Here is a 22071-nt window from a genome sequence, read left to right as displayed (position 1 = left end):
CGTCCCTCCTTAAATGTGATTAAGAAATGAAGGTGCCTTCTCATGCTATATGCTGTATTATTCTAGCATATTTCCCATGACAGTGCATCCCTTAGTTTAAAAAATGACAATATATCATACTGTGAGGCCATGTATATCCAGTTAACACAATTAAAAGTTGAATCCTTACAACTCCAGCTTTCACGTTCCTCTGTTCATTCATTGGCATAGTCCATACATTTATATCCTACGTTGTATGTGCCAAGTGCATACTAGGTGCCAGAAATTCAACAGCTGTCATCCTGCCCTTCCAGAACTCCTAGCTTAGTGGTGTTACAAGTGACCAAGCAGTGAGAATTAGTGACAGAGATGCAGTAATGAACAACGCTGTGGTAGTGCACAGGACAGTTGCCTACCTCAGATTTGGGAAGTTGGGAAAGGTTTCCCAGAGAAATTGAAATTTGAGAATTAGATGAAGGAGAGAGAGAGAGTGAACCAGGAAGAAGGAACATACAGGAACCAAAAGAGGAAAAGGCTTAACGTTCTTGCATAAGTATTCCACTCATGAGGAAATAAAGGGAGAGAAAAGAAAGCAGGTGGGGGGGGAGTGATGTGGAGTGGAAGATGAATTTGGTTTGGAACATGTTGGACTGAGGTGTCTTTGGAGCCTTCTGGGCCCACATATAGGCTGTGGGTATGTGGACCTGGTGCTCCGCAGAGACCTCTGGGCTCACAGGGCAGCTCTGATGGCAGCTCAAGGCATGCTTTTTCATTAGCTTGGTAAAAAGGACTGTATAGAGATGGGAAAAAACTGGTCCTGGGAATGAACAGATTTTAAGGTCAGGAAAAAGGCAGCCGCTCACAAAGGGAAAATGAAAAAGAAACAACTATAAATGTCAAAGAGCCAAGAGATTGGCCTAAAAATCAAGGAAAGAACTGATAACAAGGAAGGCATAGTCAGAGGAGTCCTGTGTCACAGAGAGATGAGAAGATATGGAGACCACCACTTGCCCTTTGGATTTAATACCAATGAAGGAGGCTGTTGGCAACACTCATGAGAGTACTTTCAGTGCAGCGATGAAGGCAGATGGTGGTAAATTGAGGTGTGGAGAGAAGGTGAGGAAGTGGAGAGCGTGTCTCTACACAGCTCTTTAGGGAAGTGAAGATGGGGCTGGGGAGAGAGAGGCACTTGCTCCAGGGAGATTGGGGATCCAGGGAGTGCCATTTGAAATGAAAGAAGCTTGAGAGTTGGCTGACAATGTTAGGGACCAGCGGGGCAGAAGTGGTGATAGAACAGGTCACGGGGAAAATGGGGGTGGGCAGAACCACAAGACCTGAGTGCAGCTGTGGGATTGGACACAGCTTGGCAGCAGGTTGTTGAAGGGGATAGGGGTCCCATCTTAGGACTTCTTTTTCCTCTGAGAAGTGTTAAAAGTTGAGGTTATCTGTGGCAGTAGGATAACCCACAGTGTCTGGAGAGTTGAGAAGCTTTGAGATAAAGCCCCTGAGAAGGAGTCAGGGGAGAACCAGTCATGAAATTGCCAGGCAGCTTTGGGATCCCAGAGAAGGCTAAATATTGCAAATTTAATACAACTGCAATCATAGGCACCACGGGATTCTCTCCAGCAGCAGCAGCAGCACTCAGCAGCCCTGGTGCAGTGATGGAGAGGTTAAAAGTGGAACTGCTGCAGCTGGGACAGAAGAGTAGTGCGTGAGGGTGGCCGAGGTGAAGTGCCATAGAAACTGAGGACAGATCCAGAGAAGCAGAAAGGGATAGGGACCAAAAGCAGAGGGATCAAAGGCCTGGATCCTGATAAAGTCACAAGGGGCAAGAGTCACTGAGGGAGAGAACTGGCAGGCTGGGAGGTAGTGATCAGAATGAAGTGTTTTTTGAGTATTATTTCAGAGCGAGGGCAGTTGTGAGGGCTGTGTATGTTTGAGTGGAAGAGGATGTAAGGACAAGACCAAGGTATTATGGTTGTTGATGTCCTGTCTCCATGGATTTTGAGGTCACCCAGAAAGATGGTAGGACCCAACCATCATCCTACTCTCTGCTTAGTCCTTGATGAGTGGATTCAAGTCACTGGAAGGATGGAGGTTGGAGATGATGGCAGCTAGGGGATGCGGAGGGCGTTAACATAAATTCCTGCTGGCATAGCCTCAAAGAAGTAGACCTTTTTGTTCAGAATTGGAGGATTAGTGTTCTGAAACTGGAACCAGGTTGCAAAGGGCACCCTGCCTCTACTCTCCAACCCTGAGGAAAGGTGGAGAGATTGGGAGGCCTCAGGTGAGGAGACCTGACGAAGGGTGCATGGCTGTGAGGGCTGGAGTGGAGCTGAGGGCAATGGGGAAGGAGTGGTTCCATGGAGCAAGTAAGAAGGTTTGGAAGGAGAGTAGTAAACTTCTGAGTCAGCCAGCACTGAGATAGCTGCTCAGTGGAATATTGAAAGTCGTCATGTTAGCCCAGCTCCAGATGTTAGGCACTGCTGGCATCCTCTGCTCTGAGGTAATGGGCTATCTTTACAGTTTTCTGTAAGGGCGTATATACTCATTCTAGTTCTATACATATACATTTTTCATATATGTCTACATGTTTAACCTGTACGTGTTTGCAATGTCATAATGTTAGCGTTTATTTTGTGTATTGAACCTCTTAAAACCTGGATTGGTGAAAACAATCTCTGAGAAAGTTAAAATGGTGGTGATTTTGACAACCTCCTTTCCTTAGGTGATGTCGATGACTACAGTGCTGAAGTGGAGGAAATTCTTCCCCAGCACCTCCAGCCATCTTCAAGTTCTGGCCTGGGCACTTCCCCAGGCTCTTCACCCCGGACCAGTCCCTGCCAGTCACCGACCATATCGGAGGGCCCTGTACCTTCCCTTCCTGTAAGACCAAGCCGAGCACCATCAAGAACTCCTGGGCACCCGAGCTCACAAAGTGGGTATTTATTTAAAGTTCTATGTAACTTTCCCTAGCTGACCTATTTGATTTTAGGTGGTCAAATCTCTGATGCCTTTGGATCTGTCCCATGTTTTCTGTGCATGCAAAAGAGGAAACTTGTAGATGGTAAGCCCTGAATGGAAAGGAAACTCATCATCGCTTTCATTAGATGAGAGTTTTTCTTAAACCTTTTCTTCTGTGAGGTTAGGTTTATCCATATCTTAAAATCAATGTTTTTTTGGTCAGTATATTAAGATCTCATAACTATCTGGGCTTAACTATCTATCTATGCATAACCTGTATTACAGTATGAAGCAAGGAGAGACAAAGAATTTTTTTGAATTCAAATTTAAGAGTCATTACTCCTCCAAAATTGGAAGATTTGTCTCTGGAAGTTGTTATATCCTATCACTAAATCACTGTTCTATGCTTACCAACATCTCCAGAAAATGTCTTCCATTTCATAAATTTCTCCAGTTCTCCATACTACTACTCTTAGAGGACTGGCTTCATTAGATAGGTATAGGGAAAAGAAGAGATGTGTTTTTTCTTCTCTGGATAGGCCAGCAGGCTGCAAATGACCTCATTGAACCAACACTTTTGCCCTCTTGATGGGGCCACTCAGTAAATCAGTGCTCCTGGGGCCTAGCTGAGGTGTCCATATGGAGCTAGCTAGCGCTATTGCTTCTGTGGTCTCGAAGGGGAATTTAATGGCAGAACTGCTTGTGTTATTGGTAATAAAAATGCATGTCAGTGTGCTATAGTACCAATGGAGAAAATGATCAAAATTGTGAATATATCATATGTCTTGGTAAGTACCATATCTTTGTGCTCACACCCACGTAGAATCTGATCTTACTTAACATACTTTTCTAGGTTCTCCTGTCGACACTCTCCCAGCAACACAGCTACAGCAAAGAGATTCCCAGCCCCTTGAGCCCAAACGGCCACCTCCTCCCCGCCCGATTGCTCCCCCCGCACGCCCTGCGCCCCCCCAGAGACCACCTCCACCTTCAGGTAACAAACCGTTTGATTTCCACTAATGCCAGACTGGAAAATATTCCTCCATTCTCTTTTAAAAAGTCTTGCATTTTTCAAACCCGAGCTTCTAGATTTTGTTGTTTTTCTGTCATTGTTGCTACTACCTGAGCTTTTCTCTCAGGAATGTGGTAGGAGCAACAGAACAGGTAAAAAGAGTGTTTCCCAACTGGATTTCAGAGATTAGGTTTTTCTAGCTGCCTTCTTACAGGTGTGCACAAAATGTTTGGTTTGTTTTTGCTAATTTGATGTAGTTGTACTAATTTCTGTAAAATATATAGTTAGAACCAAGGAACAAACATACATATACTTATTTATGATCAAGTTTTATATGTTTGCTTAAATATTCTTTTTAAGTAAGTATAGTTAAAACTTAAATTGTTAGAAGTATTTGCATTAAATAATAGCTTTTTTACAGTACCAAGATACTAATATGTAGTTCCCACATGATATTTAACATCATGAATACTATAGTAAATATTTGACAGTTCTTTATTTAATGTCCTTTCCTTCTTGCTGCATATTTTCTTATGAACTATAAGGGGCTAGGAGTCCTGCACCTGCTAGAAAAGAATTCGGAGGTAACCATTTATATTTGTTCTAATACATGCTTCTTGGTTCATTTATGTTTTAGAGTTTGATCCGTGTAATGAAAAGACATTTTAGATTTGTTTGATAAAAGCCAAAGTGAATGATATTTATACTCCAAGTTAAAAATAGTGCCAAACTTCCATTATATTCCTGTTGAGTAAAAGATTATAGTTTTATAGTTTTATAGTTTTATTAGTGAACCGAACTGATTAAAGGCTTCCATTCCTCCGAGTAGACGTAGTTGAATCAAGTTGAATCAAGGACTGATACACTTTTTCTTAATAAATATAGTTAGTTTGGTTACGCAAATATAATTCCCCTCAAATCACATTAACTTTAAAAGGAATTCAGGTATAGTAAATATGGTAAATATTTTCCAAGTATTTGATTAGTGATGCACTGGTACTTTCCTTTTCTAGAAGCTTAGCAAATATAGTGATTAGCAAAATTTCCTAGGAATGCAACTTAAAGTTATAATTATCTGAAATATATCTTTCATTTTGCATGGCTTTATTGTAACTTGTCATAAAACTCATGCTTCACTTTTTTTAACAATGATTTTTTTTTCAATAAGGAAATTTTTCTAATAAGGAAATTTTTATTAACAAATGGGTCACTTTTTTAAAAAGTGTACTTCATTTGTTTTACATGAAAATTTCTCATAAAAATCAGTTGGAGGTATATTTTGACAAGTTCATTTAATCTAATTCTCAAGAGAGATTGAGGCTGATTATCATTGATCTGCAGAAGAACAGATTTATAAATCCACTATTAATATTGTTAAGGTTCACTCACTATGCATGTGTGGTTGTTCTATGTCAGCTCTGGCTACCTAATGCCATTGCTGGCCAATTCACATGTTATCACAGGTTGACTTTGCTTGTATATAGATTTTAAGGACTTTGTATGAAAAGTATAGCTTGATTATTTTAGCATGACAGCTTCTGCAGAACACTGTTGGATGATAATTTTTCCATTAACTTACAAAAAAATTAATTTTTCCCATTTTAAACTCCTGCTTTTATTTATACTTTTATGTTAAGTTCTATTTATCCCCTTCCTTTAATAAAGAAAAAACTACAGAAAATAAACTTTTAAGTGAATTTGTGAAAAATTATATCAAACTTAGAAATCTGACTGAATTTTTTTAAAGTTGCTTCTTTTCATAATTCTTTTGTAGGGATGTTTGCAGCATATTTTTTTGAAACTAAACTATAACCAATAACTATAAACCAATAACTCTTCTAAGGCAGTCACTAAGAGAAAGTCATTATACTACTTACAGAGTTTTCTTAAAATAATCCATCAAAAACTAACTTCTAAGAAACTAATATAGTCTCATAGAATTTTTTTTAAAGGTTTCATTTACTGATGAGAGACACACAGAGAGAGGCAGAACATAGGCAGAGGCAGAAGCAGGCTCCCTGTGGGGAGCCTGATGCGGGACTTGATCCCAGGATCACAACCTGAGCCAAAGATAGATGCTTAACCACTGAGCCACCCAGGTGCCCCTGTCTCATAGAAATTTAAAATGAAATTGAAACTATGATTTTTCTACCTTTGACTGTCAAATATTAGAGCTTTCATTAGTGATTTAACTGTGAATATAATGTGATGATCATAGAGCCAAAGCTTTCATTAAGATATTTTAAAATTCTGTACAGCTAGTAATCTATGTGAATCTGATGTGAAAAGAACAGTGTCATCCCCTTCCTATCCTGTTTGAGGAAAGAGAGGACTGGGGTTTGGGCTAGGCATCGAAAGTCGCTTTGGTTTGTATTGATATCTTTGAAGAAATGTAAAGGAGTAAAAGAATCTTTTTGCAAAAGTCAGTTGAACGCAGAAATTGTTTGTGTGCCTGCCTTTCATTCTGTGCTGTGGGCCCTGAACAATATACAGCTTCTGTTCTTTCTCTAAAAAGGTGTTGGAGCCCCTCCCAGTCCTGGGGCAGCTAGGCGAGAGATGGAAGGTAACAAGACTTCTACACCATAGAAATGGACCTCTCCTCTCACTTGTAAATGTCAGCCCCCCGTGTGTAAAGGCACACTAAACCTGTCCTTAGTCTACCTGTAAACTTCCTCACCTCTCTTGTGTACACCATGTAATCTTGTACTTCTTCTCTTTCCATCCTGTGTTGTAGGTAGTTTCTAACGGGTTCCCCATTTAATTTCCCTGCGATTCTTATGTCATTTTGCACTCTGTTTTGTATATATTTCATATCTACTTAGGATGTGGAATTACTGTACAATGTTTTTTTAAGAAGAATGCCTTTCAAAATACTTTATGAAGTCAGATGTTTAGAAATGTACTATGCCAACTCTGAAGTTTTACAAATTAATTAAAATTTATAATTAAACCCTATTAATTCAGGCCCAAGACTATGTACTTTGTGGGTGATTTCAAATAACATAAATTTTTATGTATAATGATGCTGAACTAAGTTTGCTTAAAAGACCATTAAGACAAAGCCATTCATTAAGATTATAGTTGCCAGAGGGCTGATGTATTCAATGTAACAATGGCACTTAAATTTCCTTTTAAAAAGAATAAATTTGAGATGCTACCTTTAACAGCCCCCCTCCGCCTTTTCACCCCCGGAGTGATTTATTTCATTTCATTTCATTTGTCCATTACCTTTCTTGTGAATTTGAACCACGTGTTAACACTATCGCCCATAAGGCAAATACTTAGTTGTAAGATATGCCTACCTTCTACCTTAGTCACAGGATTTTGTTGCAGAAATCTGAAATACCTCCTTTTAAGATTACTTAATCCATAGTGATATCTAGAGCATGAAGCTCTAAAACTGGGTTGTTAGGAGCACCCTTGTGTAACTTGGAAAATGCTGTTTGCTCAGGAGCAGTTTGTCTGCCAAGCTCTGAGAGGCAGTCGTGTCCCGTCTCATGACCATTCACATAAGCTGACCTTATGTTTTCGAGGTTCACAGGAGAGAACTCTGGAAAGGTCACCTTAGAAGTAGCTCTGTGATTGATATATCAGCCTGAGACCTAAGTCGTCTCTCATAAATGTCACTCTACATATTCTACTAATTTTTCTCTCTTTGGGGACATTTTCTTCAGGGCTGATAATAGCCTTCATCATTATCCAAAGCAGTGTACCTTTGGTTCCCATCTCACGCCCCCATTTGTGCTGATAATGATACAGAACAGCCAACGGATATTACACAGTGTTGCTTGAGTGTTTACTTATGACTCATTTTTTTTTTCCCCTTCTTGCTTCAAAGCACCCAAAAGCCCTGGAACAACACGGAAAGATACTATAGGTAAAAACACTTGAATTTAGCTACTTAACTTTAAAACTGGACCATGTAGACACTTGGGGATATAAGTGCATGGCTTCTTGTTTCTTTCTTTTTAAAAAATACCCTAAATACATGGTGTGATGTCTTTGTTTCAGGACGCAATCAGCCTTCACCTCAAGCAGGATTCACAGGCCCAGGACCTGCTGGATACAGTGCAGCCAGACCGGTAGGCAACACCTAGCCTATGAGCCAAGACATTTTGGTTCTAGGTCCCAGTTTGCTATTAGTCATATGTGTTATGTTGGGAAATCCTGTGGCCTGTCTAAAATGAGGGCATGGCACTTGATGCCTCCAGGGTACCTTTCAACTATAACATTTAGCACACTCTTCAAAAGTAATGAAATATACTTTATTATTTGAATAAAAGTGATATACTTAAGTAATTATGGTCACTAAGCAACTTAGAATCTCAAAGTTTATGAGAGGGCAATGTATTTGGGCAGCATTTTAAGCTTTTAGTATCTGAGTAATTAATGAGGATATAAAGTCATCCTTTAATAAGAAAGATTTAAAAACTAGATTGCAGGGAAAACGTTTATAATAAGAGTCCGTATACTAAACCTGGTTCTCAAGGTAGTAAAAGTAGGAGAGCAGATGGCATTTCAGGGCTTCTCCCTTCCTTGTAAATCTATGGTTTTCTGTGTTTATTGTATTTTCTCTTATATACATAATTATTCTAATGTTTACCTAAATGAAAATTTTCTCTGGGATCTAACAAATAATAAAAGAAAATGGAAACCAGAATCAGTGGCTTGTCCAGTGGCGCCTGGGATGCCAGGAGGTGGGGTGGAGCACCAGCGAGGTGCCTCTAGCTGAAGAGTGGAAGCGGGAGCTGGTACTCTCAGAAGAAATGCAGGGGCCTCTTCTAATGAAACTGCTTCTAATTCCTAATAAGAAATGGTCATAACATTTCTAAGACAGAAATCTTTGTCTTTCCTGTTGTAGCTGTCTAGTTAACATCCACCCTAAAAGTCCTTTACTCCACATAATATTACTCTCCACATTAGTGTCTTAGCAGGGCCCCTGGGTAGCTCAGTTGGTTGAGCGCCTGACTCTTGATTTCAACTCAAGTTGTGATCTCAGGATCATGAGATCAAGCCCCATGGTAGGCTCTGCACTGGTGTGGAGCCTCCTTAAAATTCTCTCTTCCTTTCTTTCTCCCTCTGCCCCTCCCCATCTGCTCATGATCTCTGTCTCTAAAATAAATAAATAAAAATAAAGTGTGGGATACAGATACAGATATACAGACACAGCTAGAGGATCTGTTACCCATTCCCCTTTTTTCAGAAAGGGAAAGTCACTCTTCACTGACTTTGCCAGCCACTTCCCACAAGCACTTTATGTATTCTGTTTAATGCCATCAGAATAGGGAAGGTAAGTCAGGATTTTGTGATTACAATAATAACTTATGCCAAAAATAAGAACCATTGAGGGCTTAGCGCCTCCAGCAAACTTATTAAAATAGCGTATTTCTCACCAGTGTCTGTCTTAATGTATTTAATTTAGCACATTGAGTTAGTCATTCAGGAGTTTTTACATCTGTGTTTGAAAAAAAAAATATCAGGGTGTGGATTTTCTTAAGTGTCTTAGTTGTGTATCTCCATCTCCTCTTGAGCTTTCACAGCATCCCTGGCTCCAATCAAGGTATTGCTTAGGGGAAGGGTGTGGCCCTGCCATTTGTGACACTTGAGCTCCGGTCCTGGCTTTCCTTCCTAGCTTTGTGGCCTTGAGAAAATTGTATACGTTTCTTCATCTTAATTTAAAATAGAGTTGGTAAGGGCACATGGGTGACTCAGTGGCTGAGCGTCTGCCTTTGGCTTAGGTCATGATCCAGGGTCTTGGGATCGATCCCACATCAGGCTCCCTGCACAGGAGCTTCCTTCTCCCTCTGTCTGTGTTTCTGCCTCTCTCTGTATGTCTCTCACGAATAAATAAATAAAATCTTTAAAAAAAATAAGATAGAGATGATAGGGGCACCTGGGTGACTTAGTTGGTTAAGCATCTGCCTTCAGCTCAGGTCATGATCCCAGGGTTCTGGGATAGAGCCCCTTATCTGGCTCCCTGCTCAATGGGGAGCCTGCTTCTTCCTCTCCCTCTGCTCCTCCTCCTGCTTGGGCTCTCTCACTCATTCTCCCTGTCAAAGAAATAAAATCATAAAACAAAATAAAATGGAAAAAAATAAAAATAAATAAATAAAATGGAGAAGCTAAACCTATCTCGAGGGGTATTTTGAAGATGAAATGGAAATACCTATATAGAGTGCTTAGTTAACATCATGTTTGCCACATAAAAAGTCAAAATAACAGTCAAAAATAAAAAGGAAGGTTTTATTTATTTTTTTAATATTTTATTTATTTATTCATGATAGACATAAAGAGGCAGAGACACAGGCAGAGGGAGAAGCAGGCTCCACGCCAGGAGCCTGATGTGGGACTTGATCCCGGGACTCCAGGATCGCGTCCTAGGCCAAAGGCAGGCGCTAAACTGCTGAGCCACCCAGGGATCCCCAAAAGGAAGGTTTTAAAACTTAAAACTATCTGACTATAAATAGAAAGCAATTAAAATGACAAGATGGGAGCTAATGCCAGAAAGGAGACTAAATGAGATACAAAAGCAAACGTATTTATAAAATCTTATCTATCAAAAATAAATAAATGTCTCAAATGTTATGTTTCCCATTTTCAGACTGTTCCACCCCGTGCAGGAGTGATCAGTGCCCCCCAGAGCCATGCTCGGGCATCTGCTGGAAGATTGACTCCTGAAAGCCAAAGCAAACCATCAGAAGTCCCAAAAGGTAGACCCTATTGTAGAAATACCAGTTTTGTTCTGAATTTTTTCACTTCTCTTTTTCCCTCCTCTCACTTTCCACGATGTACTCAAGGAGGGAGAGCCTTCCTTCCTTCCATGTGCCTTGAGAAATGAGGCTGCTAGGTGGAGGAGTAGGGGACTAGAATCTCCCAACAGCTCACTGAAAGGAAGAACAGAATGTGGCTTTCAAGAAAATACCTAACATCTGAAAATTCATTGTTTAGGTCCAGTTCTTCTTCCTGAACCACTGAAGCCTCAGGCTGCCCTTCCTGTGCAGGCTTCTCTGCCCCCACCTGTTCAGAAGATGCAGGAGCCTCTTGTCCCTGTGGCAGCACCTTTGCCTCAGTCTGCCCCCCAGCCGAACTTGGAAACCCCGCCACAGCCACCCCCTCGGAGCCGGTCGTCCCACAGCTTGCCTTCAGAGCCTTCATCACAACCACAGGTAAGTCCCACTTGTGAACAAGATAGTATCTTTGATGCCTTCAGTAGTCTCTGAACAGACTTACTTTAATTAACTCTGCTGAGATCAGGGGTTCTCAGAGAGTGAGCCTAAAACCAGGTTCTTGAGGGACTTTCCAAATGGTTCCTAGGTGGTTTTATCTTGGTTACATTTAAAGTGTTTGTAACTTTTTCATTTTTTTAAAATGCACAATTTACTTTGGGCAGTTAATATATGAGGATAAACAATAGTTTATTTTTCTCATTCATAGCTAATATATTAGATTTGGCTTTTACTTCCTGGAGAGAAATTCCTCACTATTGGCAGTATGGTCAATTTCCAGTAAACAGAGAATAATCCTTTTATCCCTCCAGCTACAAGCAGTCATTCTTTTCTGAGGTGGAGCTGGTCCTAGGATCCTCAGGTATTTCCGTGACAGTCATTGGTCCAGTTTAAATGGTTTGGCTATGCCAAATGGTTGGTAGAAACCATCAAAAAAATAAGGTCACCTCATTAGTGTTGCACAGAAAGCAGTGCCATTACCTTAGTGGGTGAAATCATAGGATCATAAGGACTTTTATTATGCCAGTGTGACCTCATATTGGAAGAACTTCAGCATATACATACAGAGTTATTTTAATATAGCAATGGTCATGCATGCAAGTTAAATTGTTTTTATTGGGTGCTGTTCTACTTTGTTTTGTTATGTACATTCTAGTAAAATTGTGAATATAAAATTTATGTTTAGTAAGAACATTTTTTTCTTGTATAACCTCACAATTTTATCCTGATGTTTTAACTTGAAAATGCCATCAAGGCCAAAGAAATGTGTACAGTTTTATGAGTCTGCTTTTAACTTTGTAAAGTTCTAAAATACACAGATACTATACATTGGCTATGCCCCGTAAGCACATTTATAAATAATAGTTTATATCTATTTTTACAGATATCTGGGGATGTCCAGCTAGTAGGGAGAAGTTAACAGCTTCTTATGCTTCTATATAGTGAAAAACAGATAATAGAGTAAATATGAGTCTTAAAAATGAATATTGTTAGCAATTAGCACTTTCTCAGATGATTGGTCACATTTGTAAAAACTGAAGAAGGATACATAATTGAGAGAAATGAAATGTTCTCATAAGCTGATTAACATCAGAAAGTATTCTATGTTTTTTAGTTCAGAAAATTGAGGATGTTGGTGGTGTATAAAAATTGTAGAAATCCTTCAAACAGTAAATGTCCACTGTTTTTTTCTTTCTGCCAATCCACTTTTAGTGAGTCATGATTTTTTCTTCTAATATTCTTGTTGTATGTTCTATTGTATTTTTTTTTTAATGTAATTGGGGGGTGGAGCAGCTGGGTGGCTTAGTCGATTGGTGTACAACTCTTGATTTCGGCTCTGGTCATGATCTTGTAGTCCTGAGATGGAGCCCCGCGTCGGACTCCATGCTCATCTGGAAGTCTCCTTGAGGATTCTCTCTCCCCCTCTTCTTCTGCCCCTCTCCTGCCTCTTTCTCTCTCTAAAATAATCTTTTAAGAAAAATTTTTAATGTAATTGGAAGGCAAAAAAACTTTCAACCTAGCCATCTATTGCTTTCTACTACTGTTTTAAGACAGAAAGGGAGCATCTATTTCATGTAAAAGTCAGCCTTAATTCCTAAAAGTCTGTAATGGTTTAAGTATTCTTAGACCAACATGAACATAGAATACTCTGAAAAACTTGAGAAAGAGCCAACTGTCCAGTAAGATTGCAATTTTCAGTAGGAAATCATAACAGAAAATCTTAACACAGGAGTATTATAGGACAAATATTCCCATGACTACCACATTATCATTTTCTTAGGCCATTTTCATTATTTTGGTTTCTCTTTTTGATTGGAATGGGTGTAGTGATTTGGTGGACGACAGCATGGGCTTTGTGTTTGGCTTGGTAGAGGATGTTCTCGAATCTTGTAGTATTCACTTCACTGAAATTACCAAAGATGTTCGTTTTAAATTCTGAATATTCTTTTTACCTCAGTCATTGATATCAGATTCCTCCAAACATTACATACACACTTTTATTTCTTGGGGGAGTGGGGGTCTTGTTTGTGTGCAGACCATCTTTGGGAACGATCACAGAGTGGTTTGACAGTTTCCTCTAAGTAGTGTTGGAGGGATGGAAGGAAGGGCAGCATTTTACCTTCTTGTGCCTCTTGAATTTTGAACCATAAGAATAATGCCTATTCAAAAAATAATAAATATCTAAAATTTAAATATCTTCCAGAGCCTTGGGTTGAAAAGGATAAGAATTTAAAATATGATATATTTGCTATTTTGGTGATATATGAAGTAGTCGTAGAATTGCATACTTAACAATTTTTATAAGTCTTTATTAATTCTGCCCAAAATATGTAGGTATTTAAAACATAAAAACATATATGGCCCAGCTTTCCTTTTTATTATTATTTAAGTGCTCTTTGACTCTATAATTCTATGTCAAAAAGAGTCATCCAATTCAAATGATTATATAACATGTACAAAATGTAGAAATGCCTCACTTCTCTGCCTGACGTGTAGCATCTTAGTCATCTGATTGTCATCTAAGGACCCGAAGTTAGGAGAGTCAACAAAAGATAAAGGAACAGCCTCAGTGCTGTACCGTTGTGAGAGCTGACAGAGGGAGAGGAAGAGATCACGTAGAAAATCTCAGCATTCTGGATCTGTTCAATACCTCTTACCTTCTGTCTGTTAGTACCAAAGCTGATAAACGTAACCCTGACGTCATCGAGAAAGTATTCACTTAAATTCAGGAATCTCGTGGTTCGTAGGCAGGAAACTCTGTTCATGCTTAATATATTTCTGAATGTGACCCCCTCAATTGTCAAACTGAATTTTGGTATTTTAAAATAAGGTAAGCTTTAGACATTGGGGAAGAGTTGGTCAAAACTGTTTTTGAGACTATTGTGTTAAAAAAAATACTGCTATATTATGGAAAGGTGATGTCATTTTTAAACAACAAAAAATAGGGTCCATTATTTTGTTGTACCTTCCAGCTAATAAATTGGTGAAGTCATGATAGTGACTTCTGAAAATTTGCATGATACGGAATATGCCTGGCTCCTGATCATTTTGTTAAAATAAATACTGATTTTTTCAGTAGGGTACTGCTTTTGCAAAGTGGTGCCATTTTGTACATTTTCTAAATGCATAGGCTACTTTGTGGCTGTGTCCTACTCTTCGTGGGCTACCATAACAAAAATACCATAAAACGGGTGGCTTAAACAATAGAAATGTGTATTCTCACAGCTCTGGAGGCTTGTAGTCTGAGATCAGGGTGCCAACACAACTGAGTTTTGGTGAGGGTTTTTCCCAGCTTTCAGACAGCTACCTTCTCACTGTGTGCTCACATGCTCTTTCCTCCATGCTTCCAGTGGGGGAGAGAAAGCTCTCTGATGTGTCCCTTCAAGGGGACACTAATCCCTCATGAGGCCCCACTCTCCTGACCTCATCTAACCTCAGTCACCCCCCAAAGGCCATGCCTCTAAAATATCATCACATTAAGGGTTAGGGCTTCACCATATGAATTTGAGGGTAGGGGACTCACAAACATTCAGTCCATAAAAGATTGCTGAAAATATCTTAGAGCTCCAAAAACCTAGTTGGAATATTATTTTTGTAGTAAAAAACTTCTTTGAAGTAGATAGTTATCAACCTCTGACAAAATTAAATCTTGAGCCCTAATTCAACAGTACATTTTTTATTCAAAATTACAAAAGAAATTGGAGTTGTCTCTTGAAGGTTTGGTTTGATCTACAAATAACTGCTACGCTTAGCTTCTGTGTATAATCTAGAAATAAAAGTATTTTGAAGACAGAATTCTTAGGGTTGCTGGTTGGTCTCAGATTGTTCTCCTAACTCTTTCCTTTGATGTCTGTGTTCCCTTTCTCAAAGCAGGAGCAACCATCAGGGTAACAGGTATTGGATTCTTTCTCAATCTTATCTGTGCTTTTCATCTGTCTTAGCACATTAGATGTATGAATCTTTTGGCTTCATACATCTAAGGTTTCACCCATTTTTAAAACCACCTGTCCACATTAATAAATTCTATTATCATACCATAAACTTGCTTTTTTTCTTAGTATTTCAAATTTTTAGGAACCATTTTAGTTCTTGTTAATGCTTTATTATTTTTTGCTTTGTTTTTTATTAAAATTAACAAAACTAAAAAATGTAACTTCAAAAAGGTAAGCTCTAGGTTTTGGAAAGTCTATTTGGCAAGACCCAACCCTGTCCTGGTTTTAATGATAGCATAATTACATAAATACAAAATTCAACTTTTTTTTCTTAGGTTTCTTTTGGGAAATTTTTTTCAAAGAATTTTAGTAACAAGATTATTTTTGGTAAGGAAGAACTGATGATTTGGAAAGATAAAAGTGAATACTATTACAGGATTATTTAAAGGTCCTTCCAACACCTTTCTCTGTAAAGATACCATCATTTAAAAAATGTTAATTCATCACAAGTCCTGCTTAGATTACAAATTAATTCTAATACAGTGAATAGTGGTGTGGCTTTCATTGTAATTTCAAGTCTGATTGGGAAAAATGATCTTGCTTCAATCAAATTGCCTTTGACATCTCTTGAAAACAAAATTTTTTATATGAAAATAAAGGTATTTAAACAAATAGCATTTATTTGCCAAAGGCCTGCTATTCTAAGTTGGGCAATGCATAAAATTCTCCTGTCCTATAAATAGTGTCAGTGTTTTTGGACTGTTCTATCTGCTGTGGGAGAATTGGGTTCCAGACCTAATCAGGTACTTCATTTGTTGTATTAATCATAAATAATCCAGAGATTATTGGTAATATAGAGTTAATTGTAGTTTTTTATTCAATAATAGATCTTTTAGGCAGATTTCCATATATAAACCTGCTTACCTTCAATACACTTAGACTACAGTTTTGATTCTATTAAAGATTCTATTTTTGTACAAATTTATGGTCATATTCAGTTGAAAAATATACTTGTTTATTCAATTATAAAGTATGTTCTAGGACAATTGAATAAAACAATCAGATACTTGAAAGTTACTCACTTAATGAAGTTATGCACCATTTCCTTGTACAAATGAACAGTTTTCCCTGTTAAAGTAGCAAGTTAATACTTGATAACATGCAAGTATGTCTTTAGGGGGGAGCTGCTGCTCTTTTTTTCAACACAGCTTATGAACATGTAGCTATTTTGCTTTAACAACTATGTGAATTAATTTTGGGTAGTGCTCCATTTGGTTACATTGTAGGTCTTGAGCTAAATTTCTCCCTCCCTGCCCTTTCCAACCCAAAATTAGTCTTATCTTTAAATTTGGCCTCAATATCCAAGTCATCTATTTAGTTTCAATAATTGTGTACAATTGCTGGGGTTTTTTAAATTGAAATGAAGCATATGAACTAATTTGCTCATAAAGCCAGCATCCTCTTTCCCATAAGAGAAGTTGGCTTTGCTCAGTCCCACAGCCACACTCCACTTCCAGCTGGCTCATCTATGGACTAGACCCTAAGTGCACACTTTTTTTAAAATTTTTATTTATTTATGATAGTCACAGAGAGAGAGAGAGAGAGAGAGAGAGAGGCAGAGACACAGGCAGAGGGAGAAGCAGGCTCCATGCACCGGGAGCCAGATGTGGGATTCGATCCCGGGTCTCCAGGATCGCGCCCTGGGCCAAAGGCAGGCGCCAAACCGCTGCACCACCCAGGGATCCCAGTGCACACTTTTTATGACCATAAAGTCCTTCAGAACACTCTCCTACGAGTTCACTGCCAACCCTGTCACATAGAAAGGACTGTCCCACTCATCTCTTAGAATTAATACACCAAATAGAAAATGGCTTTCCGCCCCCCACTCCGGGTTCAAACAATCATTGTGTATGATTATTAATAAGCATATCTGTTTAGAAACATTTTTTAACAAGATGGGAAGGTCAGTTAAAGAATATTGTCACATTATTCACAAAGTTCAGTCTGTAAGGAGAACTTAAAAGGCAAAGAATGCTTTGAAAATTCATTTTTCCAAGTAGAAAAGGAAAAGATGCATTGTCTTTAGCTTATGAATACAAATATACTAATGAAATCTATTTTCATTCATAAAGTTGAATTTCCATAGTAACATTAACTTTAAATAAAAGTGTATTTAAAAGAAAAATGAAACCACATCATCATCATCATAGATGGGTGTTGGAAGTCTAATATATAAGTTTAGCATGAGTTCTGAGTATAGGTTTTTTTTAAGTTCATGCTAACATTTGATAGAATAGGGCATGAACAAAAGTCATTTGCTAATTCTGTAAAATTCTCCATTTTACCATATTAAAACTTGCATGAATGAAATGGGCTCTTTCTAATTTCTTTGGGATTTAAAAAATGTATTTAATAAAAGGGTTTATTTAGTAGGGAGTTTTTAAAGAGTAAGGTTTTAGTTGTTTTTCCTAAGCCACTAGAGTAACAAACTATACAAAGCTGCTTTTTACTTTCAAACTTGTATACTTGTCTCCCCCTAAAATGAAGAATAATTGAGATAGGAAGCATAGTGGGGGGTGTTAAAAGTAATATATTACCTTTTATTATTATTATTATTATTATTATTATTATTATTATTGAGTGCTCTCTTTTTCAGGTAAAAACAAATGGAATCTCTGCTGTCAGACTGGAATCACCATTAAAGAGTGACCCATTTGAAGATCTGTCATTTAATCTGCTTGCTGTATCAAAGGCTCAGTTATCTGTTCAAACATCATCTGTTCTAACTCCAAACCCAAAAGGGTTGATTCAGTTGCCTTCTGCAACACAAAGTAACATGAGTACTTTGAGTTCTGTAAGTTGCATGCCTCCAATTCCAGCCCGGAGTAAGTCCCAGGAAAATATGCGATGTTCTCCAAACCCATTTATTACGAGCTTGACCAGCACAAATCCTTTTACGGACAGGACTGCCGCTCCTGGAAACCCATTTAGAGCTGAGTCTCAAGAATCTGAGTTAAGTTCATGGCTTTCCAAAGAAGAGCCTGTTGCTAACAGTCCTTTCCCTTCTCTGAAGCCTCTTGGTTATAACAATAGCAAGCCTTCATCTTCATTTGATGGTTTTAAGGACAATTTTGATCTGCAGGGCCAGTCTATGGCAAAAGTCAGCAACCCAAAAGGATGGGTAACGTTCGAGGAAGAAGAGGACTTTGGTGTGAAAGGAAAGTCAAAGTCGTCTTGCTTAGACATACTGGGTCATCAGCCAAGTTCACTTTCTGGCTCCAGCATGACCTTTGATGATGACTGGAATAAAGGTACAGATGTTCCTCTCTGTGTGCAGCCATCAAGAAGACCACCTCCACCTCCTGTCACTCTGCTCCCATCTGGCACCACCCCTTCCGTAGCTCCTTTCACAACCTTGGCATCTAAGGCATCACCCACACTAGACTTCACAGAAAGATAAGTAACGCAGTAGAAAACTGTTGGTTTTTTAGGTTGGGCAGGTTAGAGCCAAAAAAATTGGGCATTAGTTATTCATAACGTGCAATAAGTAATTGTTAAGTGCACTGACGTTGTCATGAAATACCACTATTTAATGTGTACAGAGTTGGAATATGTGTATATTGGAAATAAGGAAAAACCCTTCTCATTATTAATTGGAGTTTTTGGTGTGTTTCTGTTTGGATAAGTCAGAGAGAGTAGTAGCCATAAACCGTGCTCAAAACTACTTGAGAAAATAGTCCTTATTCAGAAATTGGCAGTCTTCTCTGAAGAATCTCAAAAAGCCCAAATAATGTCCAGCTGACATTACTGCCGGCTCTTTTGTGCTTGTTAACAATTGGTGTTTCCAAGTATTTACCAAAGAGCTATCAAAGTTATACTGAAACAATTTTGGAAAGGCATGGCTTTAAAAAAAAAAAAAACGTGTGTGTACAGTGTGTACACACATACACGCATATATATATATACACATACACTTCCTACTTGTAAAACTCCTAAATTAAATTCTAGGATATAAGTCAGACAAAATTTTACCTAAAAGTTCTAACAGAGTTATCTTTTCAATATTTTCTTATTAAAGGGATGGCTATAATTGAAATCTGGACATTTCGTTAATTTTCTTTCCAAAACTAGAATCTCACCACAGACCAGATTTTCCTAGCATTCCATCCCCCTCCCCCAAACACATACATAATGCACATCTATGTTACTTTGCCCTCCAACACTTCCATATGCTTCTCTCTGGGAGGAGGTTCTTGAAGCTGGAAGCAGCCTATTGTGTGGACACTGTGATGTGGATGGACACTCCAGCCCTTACAAAAAAGCACTATGGCCTTATCTGTCAGGAAGGCACATACCTCTAAGTTCAAAGAGAAATATTAGAGCTAAATGTACTCCCCTCTCTCTGCACTAAAGTGTATGTTGCCCATTTCTACCGCACACTTGGTCTTTGCTGCTTCCACTCTAGAACTTCGTTAGCAGGGAAGGCAGCAATCCTCAGAATGCTTGGAATTGGGGATCTACTCAAGTGTGTGTGCTCTGTCCCTTTGAGAGGCTATGCAACACATCTGTGATGCTGCTTTACATATTTAGAGGCCGTCCCTCAAATCAGCTGTGGATTTTGTCTCCTGCACTGCCAATATGCAACTGATCCTGCTTTTGTTAATTTTATGAAGTTCACAGAATTTTTACACAATGTAGTATTTTGATATCATTAAATAATTCCAAACAGAAAACTCCTCGGGCAGTAGTTGTTTTGTTGTCGGTTTTAGTTAAAATCATCTTTACCCGTTAAGAGTTATATTAACGTTGCTTTTATAAAACGAGTTGTATATGTCCACCTAAATTCTGTTGTCCACATTTAACCTTTAGAGATGTGCATTGGGAGAATATCAGAAAATAGAGTTCATGGCTAAGATTATGTAAAATGGAAAAGCACAGCAAACTGCATTGCACTTAAATACATAAAGCAAATCTAGTAGGAAAAAAGCACTTTTCTAAATGCTCAAATGTTATCAAAATACTATATTTATAGAAGTAATCCTCTCTGTTAACAGCCCAGATTTGCTGTTAGAAGTAACTCTTGTGAGTTTTATATTGTGCTTTTTGGGGGTTCTAATCATTTCAGCAGTAGTATATTTTAAACAGCAGTATTACTATAAGCAGTGTGCTTCAGAATGTGAATTAACTTGTTGAAACTGTGGCTTTAACATCTATGTGATTAGTGTATATGGTATTTGCTGTCCATTAGCAGAAGAATTCATTATAAACTTCACTAGTGCAGATTGCAGTTGTGTGAGCAATGTTTCCTATTGAATATAAACTACTGTCTAAAATATACATATCGTGCAGCAGCTCAGCCTTTATCAGGAAAATTATTTGGCAAGTTGCTGAAAGGGCACAGAGTTAGGAAAGTTAAAGGTATGCTGCAAATAACTAGCCATTATTCTGTGTTATTAAAATATTTACCAGCTCTGTTAAAAGCAGAGCAGAAATTAGACACTAAGGATCTCTTTGTGAATTCTTTGTTCTCTATAGTAGATTGCTGTTTATATGTAAGAATTTTATTGCTTATGTGGCATACAATATTTATAACTATATACTTTATAGAAGTACAGTATTAAAGTCAGTGGTATACAAACATTCTGTACATATCCTGTGAAATGTGCTGTCATATGAAATAAATATACCTGTCTTTACCGTGTTGACTGCTTTGCTCAAGAGGGAAGAATTTTTCTAAGCCATTTTCCTTGAACTTTTTTATATCCAAGTTTAATGATATCTGGGAATTAACTCATTGTCAAGTCAGGTGTTTTGATTCAAGACCTTGCTTCATCCATTTCACTTCTCTATATAATACTCTAAGATATTCTGAGACTACAAATCATCATTTAAGAAGTCCATGCATGTACTCTGTCAGGCCCTCATTCAAAGTCTTGTTGGCTTGAAAACAACACTGAAGGAGGAATGATGATTCTCTAACCCACAGCAAAATAAACAAGTGGGGGTAGAAAGGAAATAGGCTCAAGGACAGCCAGACATAGGACACTGACCTGAGGAACCCAAAGGCCAAGGCCAAGGCCAGTAGATCCCTCGAGTATTGCCTTTATGCAGCACTACATGATTGCTATTCAGAACAGAAACCTTGTTTTTTTGTTTTTTGTTTTTTTTTTAAAGACTTTATTTTAGAGGGAGAGCGTGAGTGGGGGAGGGGCAGAAGGAGAGGGAAACTCAAGCACAGTCCCTGCAGGGCTTGATCCCAAAACCCTCAGATCATGACCTGAGCCAAAACCAAGAGTCGGACACTTAACGAACTGAGCCACCCAGGCACCCCTAACCTTGATCCTTAAACCGCTGGATTATGTTCATTAACCTCTAAGAAGTTATAGAGAATAATAGGCTTTTTAAAGGAACTTTGCATTTTAAGATGATTGAGGTGTCTATTTATCTATATATGCAGTTGTAAGAAATATTAGAGAGATTCCATGAACCCTTTACACAGTTCCCCACAGTGGTAATATTTTACAAAACTATAGTATAACCAGGATGTGAACATTGATGCAAAACATTCCCATCACTGGGAAAAGATCCTTGTGTTGCCCTTTTCCTGCTGCCTTCCCGTTGCATCCCATCTCCCCTCCCTTGTCCTTAGCCACCAATCTATTCTCCATTTCTATAATTCTGCCACTTGAAGAGCATTATATAGATGGAATCGTGGTAGATGACCTTTTGGGAGTGACTTTTTCTACTCAGCATAATTCCTTGGAGATTCATCTAGACTGCATGTGTCAATAGTACATTCCCTTTTTTTTTTTTTTTTTTTAAGATTTTATTTATTTGAGAGCACAAGTAGAAGGAGAGAGAGAGAGAGAATCCCAAGCAGTCTCTGCGCTGAGTGGGAAGCTTGATTCCAGGACCCGGAGATACGACCTGAGCCAAAATCAACAGTCAGACCCTTAAC

The 22071-nt window shown here is 38.4% G+C and overlaps 1 protein-coding gene across 1 annotated transcript in view; it reads left to right on the top strand.

The window, feature by feature from the left end:
* The window catches only part of SYNJ1 (synaptojanin 1), a 91021-nt gene extending 70211 nt beyond the window's left edge, over positions 1 to 20810 (top strand). The window contains 9 exon segments of the mRNA NM_001290105.1: positions 2708 to 2917; positions 3797 to 3937; positions 4501 to 4539; positions 6471 to 6518; positions 7794 to 7832; positions 7967 to 8037; positions 10557 to 10665; positions 10904 to 11121; positions 17770 to 20810. Coding sequence (NP_001277034.1) covers positions 2708 to 2917; positions 3797 to 3937; positions 4501 to 4539; positions 6471 to 6518; positions 7794 to 7832; positions 7967 to 8037; positions 10557 to 10665; positions 10904 to 11121; positions 17770 to 18573 — 1679 coding nt within the window. The 3' untranslated portion in view covers positions 18574 to 20810.
* Positions 20811 to 22071: the final 1261 nt, after the last annotated feature.

Source organism: Canis lupus, chromosome 31 (assembly GCF_011100685.1).
Source record: "Canis lupus familiaris isolate Mischka breed German Shepherd chromosome 31, alternate assembly UU_Cfam_GSD_1.0, whole genome shotgun sequence".
NCBI classification, from domain to species: domain Eukaryota; kingdom Metazoa; phylum Chordata; class Mammalia; order Carnivora; family Canidae; genus Canis; species Canis lupus.
This window is presented reverse-complemented; position numbering and strand designations above follow the sequence as displayed.